The sequence below is a fragment of the Hemicordylus capensis genome, chromosome 3, assembly GCF_027244095.1.
Source record: "Hemicordylus capensis ecotype Gifberg chromosome 3, rHemCap1.1.pri, whole genome shotgun sequence".
In the NCBI taxonomy this organism is placed as follows: domain Eukaryota; kingdom Metazoa; phylum Chordata; class Lepidosauria; order Squamata; family Cordylidae; genus Hemicordylus; species Hemicordylus capensis.
Window position 1 is genome coordinate 196,031,517 of NC_069659.1, and position 12,013 is coordinate 196,043,529.

Genomic DNA, 12,013 nt, shown 5'->3' on the forward strand with positions numbered 1-12,013 from the left:
ATACATACATCTTAGGGCACATTTGCAGATAAAGTTGAATGTGTTCTACAGTTTGCATTTCTATACCCTCATCATTTTAAATACGCACAAAGACTTAATGCAACCCTTTCTAGGCTAATACAGACTCCCACAAAAACAATTTGGCATTTCTGCATACACACACACCTTCCATTTTATTCTTCCATCACTTAAAAATGCATCAAATTATGTGTGGCAGGGGTTGCTGTAGAAAAGGCAAGAGAAGGTCTTCTTTGCCTGAGATTGCCCCCCCAACCTAGGATATTGTTGAAGATTAAGTTGCCCAGAAGCAATGCACAGTGTAATCTTTGTTCACACTGAAGTCAGAGATAATTCTGTTCCCCAGGCAGAAGGCGGGGGCCAGTTTTTTTCACTGTTGACCCCTAACACCAGGGATGGCCTTCTCATGAGGCAAGGTGAGGAGGTCACCTCAGGCAGCAGATTATTGGGTTGCCAACAGGACAACAAGATGCGCCCCCCCCCACACACACACAAACACACTGTTGCCACTGCAGTAGCTCTCTGGGACTGAACTGACCCTTGCAAACTTTGCAAGCTTGGAAAAACCATAAGGAGAGAAGAGGAGGCTGCTGGCAACCTTCCCTCCTCCCTGCCCCCCATGTATATTCAGATCTTGCAAGGGCTGGTTCTGAAAGGGGACTGTCCCACCACAAGGGGTGTGGAGCAAGGCAGGATTTTGTGCCTCAGGTACTGCAATATCTTAGGCTACCCCTGCCTAACACAGTGGCTGACATCCAGACTAGCATTGTGTTGACATACAAATGGGGAGGAGCAATTTTTGCCAATCTACCCTTCCCTCTGAAGCCCACTGTGCCTCTCAAAATACACCCCTGAGGGCACAAGCCTCAGGGACATATTTTTGGGAGGCACAGTTTGCTTCAGAGGGAGGGGAAGATATTTGAAAATTGCCCCTCACATGATGGTGCAGTGTTACTCTGGATGTTGGCCACAGTTGCGCCAGGATAGTGCTAGTCCAAAATGTCAGTAACGTTTGCACAGAATTTGATGTAGATATGGGCTGCCATACCATATAAGGGTACATCAGCCCAGTAATGTTGCATGCACAGTTGTGCAACTGTGTAAATTCAAAACATGTGCAAATTATGGCACACAAGGGTAAAGCCCATAATTTCCAACAGGCTTACTCTTGTTTGTCATTTGCACAGTTGTACAACCTGCATGCACACAGCATTACTGGGCTGATGTACTCCTGTCAGTCCTGTGCAGTATGTCAGCCACTGTCTAAGAGCTGATTCCTTAAATGAATGAAATGATTGTTTCAACAAGATTGTTCCAACCATTTCAACAGGACTTCTGTGGAGTAATATATGCAGGATATCAGCCATTTTTTATTTCTTATATTTTATCCTGCTTTTCATTCAGAAATTGGCTCCCAAAGTAGCTATTATATGTAACAATTATATATTTGCTACTAGTAGGTCCCTAAATTCTTATCCCGTTCCTGTATGCAATAGTAAAGAACATGACTGTTTTATGTGCAGCAGAAGTTTCAAAAAGCTGAATTCATATAAAGCCAAAATTTAGACAAGAAGGGCTGATGATCCTTAATCACTGACTGAATAAATCCTCCAACTTACTGCGAATTCTCTTTTTTCTTTGAAGTTTCCTAAAAACAATTCCTGCTTGTTTCTCCTGCTTTCTGATGATAATGATGATGTCCTTGTCAGGATACAGGCCAGGGAGAAAGTAGGTCTAAGTTCAGCAGAACCTTACAGTCCTCTGCTTCCTTTACCTGTTCCCAAGAAGTGACTGCCTGGTCCAGGCTGAATGGAGTGCTTTCCAAAGGCTTAATGTCAAGCCTTAGCTATGCTCTGGAAAACCAATCCTTTCCTTTCAGTGTTACCTGCCTTCCACCCCCACCACCATATCCCGCTCCCCTCGCGCTTCCCCACAGTTGGCCTTTTATCCCTAAAGCTGTTTGTCTTAACACAAAGATCAAAAGTCTTTTAAAACCACCCCAAGCGGTAAACCAAGAATAGAAGTGATGGTGAGGTTGGCTTTGGGCTCCTGCTATCCCTGAGTCCCTGAGTTTATTACAATGAATAACCTTTATTTACTTTCATTAGACTATTAAACACCAGCACAGTCATTCTTCCCCCAGAAACTCTGAATGGGGCCCATAAAGCAAATCCAAAGCCTAATTGAGTTCATTTTAATTTCTCTCCGATCACAGCGAATTACTCCGGTGATAAATCAGGGGGCAGCCTCACCCCCAGCAGAAAGCCTAATTTGCAGCTAATTACAAAACTGATTTCTACAGGAAGATCAATACAAGAAGGAATTGGAAATGACTAGGCAATCGCGGCTGGCCAGGGAGGGCGGCAGGAGGAGGGCAGCTCACAGGGAGCTGGCATGGGAAGTGGGGACAGAAAAAAACCAAAGCAGAAAGAGCAGAAAATCAGTTTTAATTTAACGTAATATTAATCAGAACAACTTTTCCTGCTTTTTTGTAGTCTCTCCCGGTTCCTGTGTCTGGTTTGGAGGCTGCCACAATAAAAAGGCAATTACCAATGCCTTTTGGACAGGACACCCTTTCAGATGCAATGAGTTTTCCCCCTCCCACCCTTCTGTTAGCCATGTGGCCTGCCCCCACCCCAATTTCATACCCCAATGCACAAGGGTTGGGGGAAGCAAGAAGGGAAGCTATTTTTTTAAGAGCCCAAGTATGGCTGTGGGGCGAAACTGCCCAGCAATCAAATACCCTCCTCCTGGCAATACAGATACTCTGGAGAACCTTTTCTGTCCATAGCAGAACCTTCATCCACATTCTGTAGTCACCTTTCAATCTGCATAGAGAATGATCAAGCCTGCTGAATCTTTCTTTGAAAGGATGAGGTCAGCTCACCCATTCATACCTCCTATGCTTCCCTCCCCTTGTATCTGTGATCACTGAAAAACTTCCATTGTGCAGCATCTGCTGGGAAACCCAGCAGAATCTGGCCAATGAGGGAAAGAAATTGTATTCATAAGAAAGATGGGGGCACTGACCAAACCTTGCTCTTCATCTGCTTCATGTCTCTCTTCTTTGCTTCCATGTGTGCAGTGACTGCATCTTGCTGCTTCCAGCCTCCCCTCCATCTGCCCATGATTGCCTTCCTCCCAGCCCATCAATAGAGAGCTTTCTTTTCTCTCCTCCCTAGGGTAATGAGTACTCCCTCCCAGCTCTGACCCCTGGTCTTGATGAAGTCAAGTCAAGTCTATCCACCTCCGCTAACCCAGACCTGGGGAACAACGTGTCAGGACCCCAGACATACCCCGTAGTGACTGGTAAGTTACATACCCAGAGCCCAGAGATTAAGCCTTCCCTTTCTTTTTGTCATTACTTCAATTCTGCTTTATTCTGAAACCACAGCTTGTGCCCAAAAACAGAGTAAAGGAAGAGCCCCTGGAAGGGAGAGAAAGATACAGAACACCAATGAGGGCAATATTTGCAGCACTGGCCCCCACGCTGTGATTTAGGACCGACTACTCCTGCTACTACTAAGAATGACATGATCAAATAGATTTAAAAAGCCAATAAGATTGATAGGCATATTTATCTATTTGATCCACTCATTCTTTTATTCATTTCTGTTCTTCCTTTTGTTCTGTACCAAGTCCACAAGTTGACTCACAGAATAAATAATCATTAAAGTACTAAATTAAAACATTAAATACCCTAAAACAATTTTTAAACCAGCACTAAACCACCACCAGTGAAATCAGACAATCAGCATAGAGCTAAAATTGGTCCAAACTATAGCTCACACAGAATCCTCTGAACCTAAAATATGTTAACCATGTGTTGGACGTCAGCAGCAAGTGGGCTGGACAAGTGGGCCTAGTCATTTTCTCCTTTGGGAAAGAATTCCAGAAGACAAGTGCTGTGGTTGAGAAAGTCTTGATACTTGTATGTCTAGGCTCAGATGACCAGGGCATTTTGACCAGGGTCTACTTTGATCTAAGCCTATGGGGGTGGGTTCATATAATGGAGCTGAAGCTCCCTGAGGTATCCTGGTCCTAAATCATTTAGGGCATTAAAGGTAAGAACCGTGACCTTGAACTATGGCTGGAAAATTTTCTAGGCACTGAAGTTATGAAGCTACATGTGATGTGCTTTTGGCAACCAGTATCAATTTTTAACAACTGAACCACCCCCATTTCAAACCAGCTGCAAGTTCTGGATGGTCTTTAAAAGCAGTCCCAGGCAGAACACATGACAGTAGTCCATGCATGAATGACAATGGCCAAGTCAACTTTCCTAGGTTAGGGCACAGCTGGCAGAGTGGATGCACTCAGTAAAAGGCAGTCCTCACCATAAATTCCACCTGGATATTCAGACATAAATCTGGATCAGGAGAATCCCCCAAGCTGAAAAGTGGTTCCCTCAGGGCAGTATTACTTCACCCAGAGCAGCATGTCACCCATCCTCAGTAAATTGGACTGCTCACCATCAGCATTTTTATCTTGACTGGGCTGAGCTTAAGTTGTTCCCTCATCCACATACTGACTCCAGTACTGACTCAGTTCATCATCAGTTCAAGGAATCCACTACCTAAGCTGGATCCTAACTGGGTGTCATCAGCAGGCCAATAGTACCTCACCATGGATCCCCTTACAATATCTCCTGGTGGTTTCGTGAATACTATTAAGTATGAATCAAGAGTGAATCAAGAGTGGGGCATTGTGCATGCTTGAGACTTACATGGAGGAGAGGCAGGAGCCAAAAGTGTAGCCTTGTACATGACAGCCAGAGCTGTGACTGCAGGATGCTAAAGATGAGCCTGACTCTTGCCACCTCAAGACACTCATAGCTCTTTTAGGCAAAGAACTAGAAGTATCTCCTGTGATAAATTGATAAGCATCACAGTAGGGGGCAGAAGCAAACTACCTGCTATAACAGGTTCAAGGCTGAAGTAGTCTTCTACTCTAACAGATGCATTTCTAGCAGGCCTTAGTAAGGAAATTATCATTACCACTCTTCTTGTAGATTTGAGAAAGAAGGAGATCTTTGTGGGTTTTGAGGGTCATTTCCCATGTTATAGTGTAAAGTCACTGGAGGACTCTTATGAATCAGTCTCTTGCCTGACAAAATGTGAATACAGACAATCAACTTATCACAGACATAGCTAGGTCTCCTACCATGTGGTTGTTTGTATTAATGTACATGGGATGTGATTTTTGTTTTCAACCACACTTCTACTTTGTGGTAAAAATTATGGGTTTCTCCATATTTCCCATATGGGAAATATGGTATTATGGATGGTATTATTGATTGTGGCTGGTGATAGTGAGTGGGGAAAGTATTCCCCTGAGGCAGAGCATTTCATGGTTTGAATAGTCTTTTAAGGAACAACCTCTTGCCTGCTTTTTCTGCATGGTTTCCAGATTTCACAATATCTAATATTATCACTATGAAATATTTAAACATTGACAGTTTTTGTGAGGTATGTTTTCAATTTATTTTTCATTTGTGTTTTGGTATTTTTGAGGAGTTTTTTGTTTTTGTTTTGCTTTACTGAGAAACTGTACTGTGATATCTCTGAATGCATGTTCATTTGTGTGGTAACAGTATTGGTGGGATGTGTGTATCTGTGTTTGATCTTGATGTTAATGTTTGCAGTGAACCTGAGGTGGGGGTCCCTTTTGCAAGGGTAGTGGGCATATGTACATAACTGAGAGGGAAAATCTCAATCACACACTCTCTCTCTCTCTCTCTCTCTCTCTCTCTCTCACACACACACACACACACACACACACGGAAAGCAGTGCAAATAACACCATTATCAGTATGGGTAAACTTTTTAAGGCAGCAAGTACAGAATAAACCATTTACTTTCATAATCAAACAAAACCAGGTAGTAATGGCAAAACACTGCCATTATTTATTTATTTATTTAAAATATTTATATCCCGCCCCTCCAGTGTACTACTGCTCAAGGCGCCTCACAACAATAAGATAGATACAAGATGCAATAGAAGTAATACAATTAACTAAATTAAACAAAAGTTGTCAGATTAAAAACCACAATCATTATTAGGTTCAAATTAAAGGTTATTTAAAAGCTAAAAACGGAAAATTATAAAAAGCTAAAGAACCTACCAGATTAAAAAAAAGAAAGAAAAAACAACACCATTACAGTATGCCAACAGTACGGAGGGCAGGTAACACATATATCTTCACTATAGCAACAGAACCCGTAGCAACTAGCTGGACAGTCCTGTATTCTAGTTCACCCAGTGTTCAAGCCACACTGATCTAATGCAATTGGGATTCTATACTGGTCCAGGACAAGACAGGAGGAATAAAGAAGAGCTGAAAAAAGCCCCAGAGAAGTGCAGCCCTACCAATCACTTCCCCAGCATCATGACAACAACACCAGTATGCATCAGTCACAGGATGGCATGCTGACGATGACATCCCCAAATGGATTAAGTAAAGAAGGAGGGGTGTGTCACCATGCATGGGCTGGCCCTTTTAACCACGTGATGCAAAAGGAAGAAAAATAGATTACTTGTGAGGGAGCTGGAATGTGCCACAAACACAGGCCTACCCAGGACCAAGGGTTAAATCACCGCGTGGTACAATACGCATCTACAAGAAAGCCTATTTTTGCTTGGGCAGGGACTAGAACAAGCTATGGGGGAGGGGCAACTACATTCAGGCCAGCAAGAATGCTGTTAACTCAGTGCACAGAGACCCAGTTTGGAAGCCAGGTCAAGCCCAGCCAAAGGAAACAGCAAAATCAAAACCAAAGTCACCTTTTACATGACCAGCTTGCAAAAGAGGAGGGTTGGGCTGGTCTCAAATGCATACTGCCACAGAGCAGATCTCTAACCACTTGGTCACAGAGAGGTCCTGTGGTTCTTCTCATTGCCCTACAAGTTCCTTTTCCTCATGAACAAATGGTCACAGGTCTGAGCCATGGATGGATGGCAGGATTCCCACAAACAGCACATCTGAAAGACGTGACAGCATGGTTGGTGTTTGTGAGCCAGTGTTTGTGCGTGGTGCTACTGGAGTGCACACACAATAGTGCCCTTGCTTGCTCCAGCTCTAGTCACCCTACTCTCTGCTGGGGAAGAGAGTGCAGGGTTAAGGCAATACCTTCCCTTCCCTTATATCCTTATAAGGTATACCTTTACCTGTGCTTTCAGCATTGGAGCCACTGTTATTAGCTGTGGGCGGTTCGTCAACACAGTAAAACCACTGCTGAAAAAACTGAAGTTGAGGGAGAGAAACATTTGCAGCATTCATACTTGGAGTCATTGTATTTCTTGCTTCCACGGCTGAACTGTCGGGGGTGCATTGTCCTTACATCCCCTGTTGTGCAGCTGCAGTTCCAGTTGGGTGTTTATGTGTGAAGTCCTACTGAGTCTACAAGGGTTCCAAGAAGACAAGCGCTGGCTTTTCCTATGTGTGTTTTAAGGTCTGCAGGCTGTTTGGTCAAAGTGCTCTCTCCTCATTGTTCCCATCACTAGGATTCACCTTTGTGTGTTCTAAGTGTGCATAATGGGAGGGAGGGGGAAGGGGGGGAGAGAGAGAGAGAGAGAGAGATATTTCTGCAACTCACCCTGTCATCTGATCTGAGTTCTGGTCTCCTTGTCAGAGGTTTATTTTATATACTGGGGTAGGTATGTTCTGATGGGCTGCAAAGGTACTCTGAATTCTACACCCTGTCATGGCAGAGTAGGCAGTTGGATGCAGCATGAGGTGGTGGGAGGAGTCAGTCAGTGTCCCCCCCCCCCTCTCTGTCTGTTTCAGTGGGTGCTTTTTGATTTAAGCCATTTTGAGTTGGCATAATGTTAGGCCGTTGTCAGGGGCATGCCTAGAGTCTGGAGGGGCTATAGAGTTTGGCATAAATTAGCTCCTTCCTGTCCCACCCAACCCTGATAGGCCCATGCCCACACCCTATTTTGGAGCCTTCTGCCAGCTGGGGTTATGCTGGTGGTGCAGATATGCTGGTGTAGCATTTCACCGGTGTAGCAGAGGCAGTGGAGATATATTTTGGTATCTGCCAGGGGAAGGGAGCTTACACACGATCCTATGCTGCTCACACTGTTGTTTTTAAAGTACAGGATTGTGTAGAGCAAGAACAACCATGGGAGCGTTCAAATCCAGCCACAGTTGCCTATAATGCAAACTTTTAAAGTCATGGGCAAAGTTCTCCACATTTCCCATGTTCTATATTGGTTATCTGCATTAACCCAGTGATGCATAGAAACAATGATGTGAAACTGACCGCCCAATCCAATGCATGTTTACTCAGAAGTAAATTGCACTAAGTTAAATGGAGCTTGCTTCCATGGTATATTTCACTTCCAGGTAGGGAACTGAAATATTACAAATTGGGTTCATTTCCAGTTCAGGTTCATCAGTATTTCTTAACTCTCTAGTTTGGTTCTGGTTCAGATCCTCAGTTTAAAAAAGGGAAAGTAACCAGTTCAGCCAGTTCAAACTAGTTTTGAAGCAGTTCAGATACATTTTATACAGATTACTATCAAGTTCTTGTGCTTGCAGTCCAAATCTTATAAAGTAAATACAGTGATACATATTTGAAAAATATTTTAGGGGGAAAGGAGTGTTGGGAATTCTCTCTGGTATTGCCTCTCCTGCCTGAAGTAGGAAGAAACCTTTTCTTACCATCTTCAGCAACAGCTCCTGAACACCTGGATACTGTACTACTTTTAGAAGTTGATGCCAGTTTGGGTGCAAGGCAAGTGTGTGTGTGTGTGTGTGTGTGTGTGTGTGTGTGTGTGTGTGTGTGTGTGTGTAAGCAAGCTCTGGTTTCTTGTAAAATCCTCTCTGAATTGTGGATTTGGGTTGAGGTTCAGATTTCTTTCGACTCTCTCTTACAGAAGTATGCCCAAATCATTAAACTGAAGCATGGGAAATATTTCTAATTTGCAATTGTAGTTACTGTTTGGCTTGTTTAGGAGGCAGATTGTGGCACACAGGATAAAACAGGATGTAAAAGAAGTCTCTTTTTAATTGAGCTGTATACACCTCTGTAATGTCTGTGGCAACTTCTTCCACCTAGAATTTGCCTGTGGTTTCATTCCTCTGAAATAAATGGCCACCTTCGGACATCATGGGGAACCTGAGGCAAACTCACCTCAGGTTTGCCCCCCATGACAGCTGAATGATCGGAACCGCTGTTCCTGGACCCAGCCACACCCGATTTCACCCCCGAACCTTGGGATGAACCCTCTGTTTGTAGTGGGTTACACTCACCCAACCGAGGGTCTGTTGCCTCCAGCGTGTTCTCTGCTTTGTGCAGCTTCCACAAACTGGAGTTAAGGGGAGTAAACTCCTTCCCCTCGCAAATGCAATTGGTTGGCATGGCTGCCCTTCTCATGTTGAAGGAAGCCTGGGCAGGCAGTCATCCCCACTTTGCATTCTCCCAGACAGTCTGGGAGCATGCTGGGGATTTGCAGGCAAACTGCGAGTCTGTTGGACCTGCGGTTTGTCATTAAGTCTGAAAGCTGCCCCTGTGTAGAAGTGATAGCAGGGCCATGTGGCGATGAACCTCTCTTGCGTCAGGACTTGCCTCTTTGAAAAGGTTGTTGAGATTAAAAATAAAAATAAAATATCTCCTTGGGCCTGCTGAGTTAGAACAATTTACTTCTTCCCCCACTTTCCTTCATGTCTGTGGTATATAATTAAGGGCATTCTGTTATTTGGATGAAGGCTCCAGGGGAAGCCAGAAAGGTGTGCAAGGCAGCTGAATACTGATTCATGCTGTACACTCTGTTGAAGGCAAAAGGACAGGAAGGGTTCTGATCCTCAGGACCTGGGACCAGGCTCAAGACAAACCATTTCCTGGAAGTGGGAATATCCTCTAGACCACAGTTTCCTGCTTTAAAACAAACAAACAAACAAACAAACAAACAAACAAACAAACAAACAGCTTTTTCTCTGTGCTCCAATCAGGATCTTGGATGCAAAAATAATGGAAACAGTAAGAGGCTGTTCACACAAGCAGTCTGGGCTTGGCTGCCAGTGTGAAACACCAAGATCGATCCCGATCCCGGTGCTGCCTCGGCTGCAAGCCCGGGAATTTATCCTAGGCTTTAACCTGGGTTTAAGGGCGCGAGCGCAACCTTAACCCCAGGTTTGGGGTTGGGGGGGAGGCGCTGCAGGGTGAGGGAGGATCCCTCAATGCACTGTGCTCCTGGCATGGGGCATTGAGGGATGCTGGAGGACTTCCTCCTCCAGCTCCCTGCTCTGACACTCATCACAGTGCTGCTCATGTGCCATAGCGAGTAGCAGAGAGAACAGAGGAGGGCGATTGTGTGTGGGGTGGCAGGCTCCTGCTTGCCTCCCCGTCAGCGCTCCTCCCGGTCCTGGCAAATCGGGTCATCTGTACGAATAATTGCTGTCCTAACATACTTTTGTAAGCAGTTTCTGATTCCTCCTTTGTACCTCTTTCCTTTTGGACCAGGAATGCAAGGCAGGGCTAGGGACCCCTGTGAGCTTTAAAACTACTCAGTGCATGTAAGGCCATGACTGGCAATGCAGATCACAGGAATGATAGCACATGCCAGTAGGGGACCAAGCAGAGACCTCTCCCCACTTCTTCTGATGATAAAAGATGAGGAGTTCTAAACTAGTTTCATCTAGGTTGCTCCCACGCTAGTATAGTGTGTAGTGCTGCTGAGGTTTTCCTCTTCCACAGTTAGCTGGAAACAGAACTAAAATGGGGACTACGCTAAAACTATATTATCCAACAACGCCCATTTCCAAGATCAAGATTCTTTACTCACAAGTCAGTCCCATTCAGCAAAGATTGTTCCCAGTGTTAACCGAAAGTTTCCTTCTTGCAGGTTCAGCCTGTTTTTTGCTTCCAGTTCAGCACAGCTGGGTGATTAGTGATGAATTGCTCCATAATTGCCTCTTATTTACTCAACTTCTGTTCTCCCAGGGGGCAGTGCTTTAATGACTGGTTTCCTTGTATTTTTTGTTCTGTTCCCCCCTCCCACTATAGTGAAATAGCACTATTTAGCTCTGAACATATTAAAATCAACAACAACAACAACAACAACAATAAATAGGAACATAATATAATTAAAGCTCCCCCACTCCCCTGCTAGAAGGGGGAAAGGAACTGGCATTAAGGGGTAGCTCATCACTAAACCTCTAGCCATGATCAATAAGAAACATTGAGATGGCCTAAACCTTCAAGAAGGAAGCTTTTAATTAAATGGACAATCATTTTGAAAAGTCTCAATAGCACTTTTTCCTGTCCACAATGGAAAGTCTAGTGCTGTAATTGTATTTTTTTTATCACACACACACACACACACACACACACACACACACACACACACACACACGCATACCATAAATTGGGTCTGAAAAACACTTTATAACACAAAAAACACCAGAATGTGTTTGACAAATCATCTGGCATCCCCTTAAATATTGATTGAACACAGGTTAATTATTCTAGAGATAGTGTTGAAGCAACTCTAATGGACTAAGCTACCTATGAACAGAAGGATGACTAATGTCCTCACCTAAGGAACCAGAGCTAGTCAGACCAACACCAACTCCCATAGGCCAGCCCCAATCAAGCTATGAATCAAGTTGTTGTATTTGGCAATTCTGCCTTAAACAATATTCTGTGAAATAAAGCAGTAATCATTCCCTCTAATATCAAACTTGGGTGGTCAAGTAGCTATCAGTTTAGAAACAAAGTGTGGACACTCAAAAACAAGGCAGTGGTTCTCACATACTTGGGGGGCGCTGTAGGTGTGCAGAATTATATTAGTTTGTAAATTAAACAAACAAAAAATACAATTCTGAAACCTGAAAATGGCCTGACAGGATTTACAGAACATTAGTGTGTCCATTTAAAAGAGAAAATGGAGGGGAGGGAGAGGGACTTGACCTATTCATGTCCCTAATAACATATCATAAGAGACAGGAAGTGGGGAATAGAGTTCTGGGGAGAGATGGGAAGATGTGCAC

At 44.0% G+C, this 12,013-nt stretch overlaps 1 protein-coding gene across 1 annotated transcript in view; it reads left to right on the forward strand.

The window, feature by feature from the left end:
• PAX2 (paired box 2) overlaps positions 1 to 12,013 on the forward strand; it is a 195,338-nt gene that overhangs the window by 153,236 nt on the left and 30,089 nt on the right. Inside the window, exon 7 of the mRNA XM_053312133.1 lies at positions 3,201 to 3,327. Within this exon, the coding sequence (XP_053168108.1) occupies positions 3,201 to 3,327 (127 nt within the window). The remainder of the gene's footprint in view (positions 1 to 3,200; positions 3,328 to 12,013) is intronic.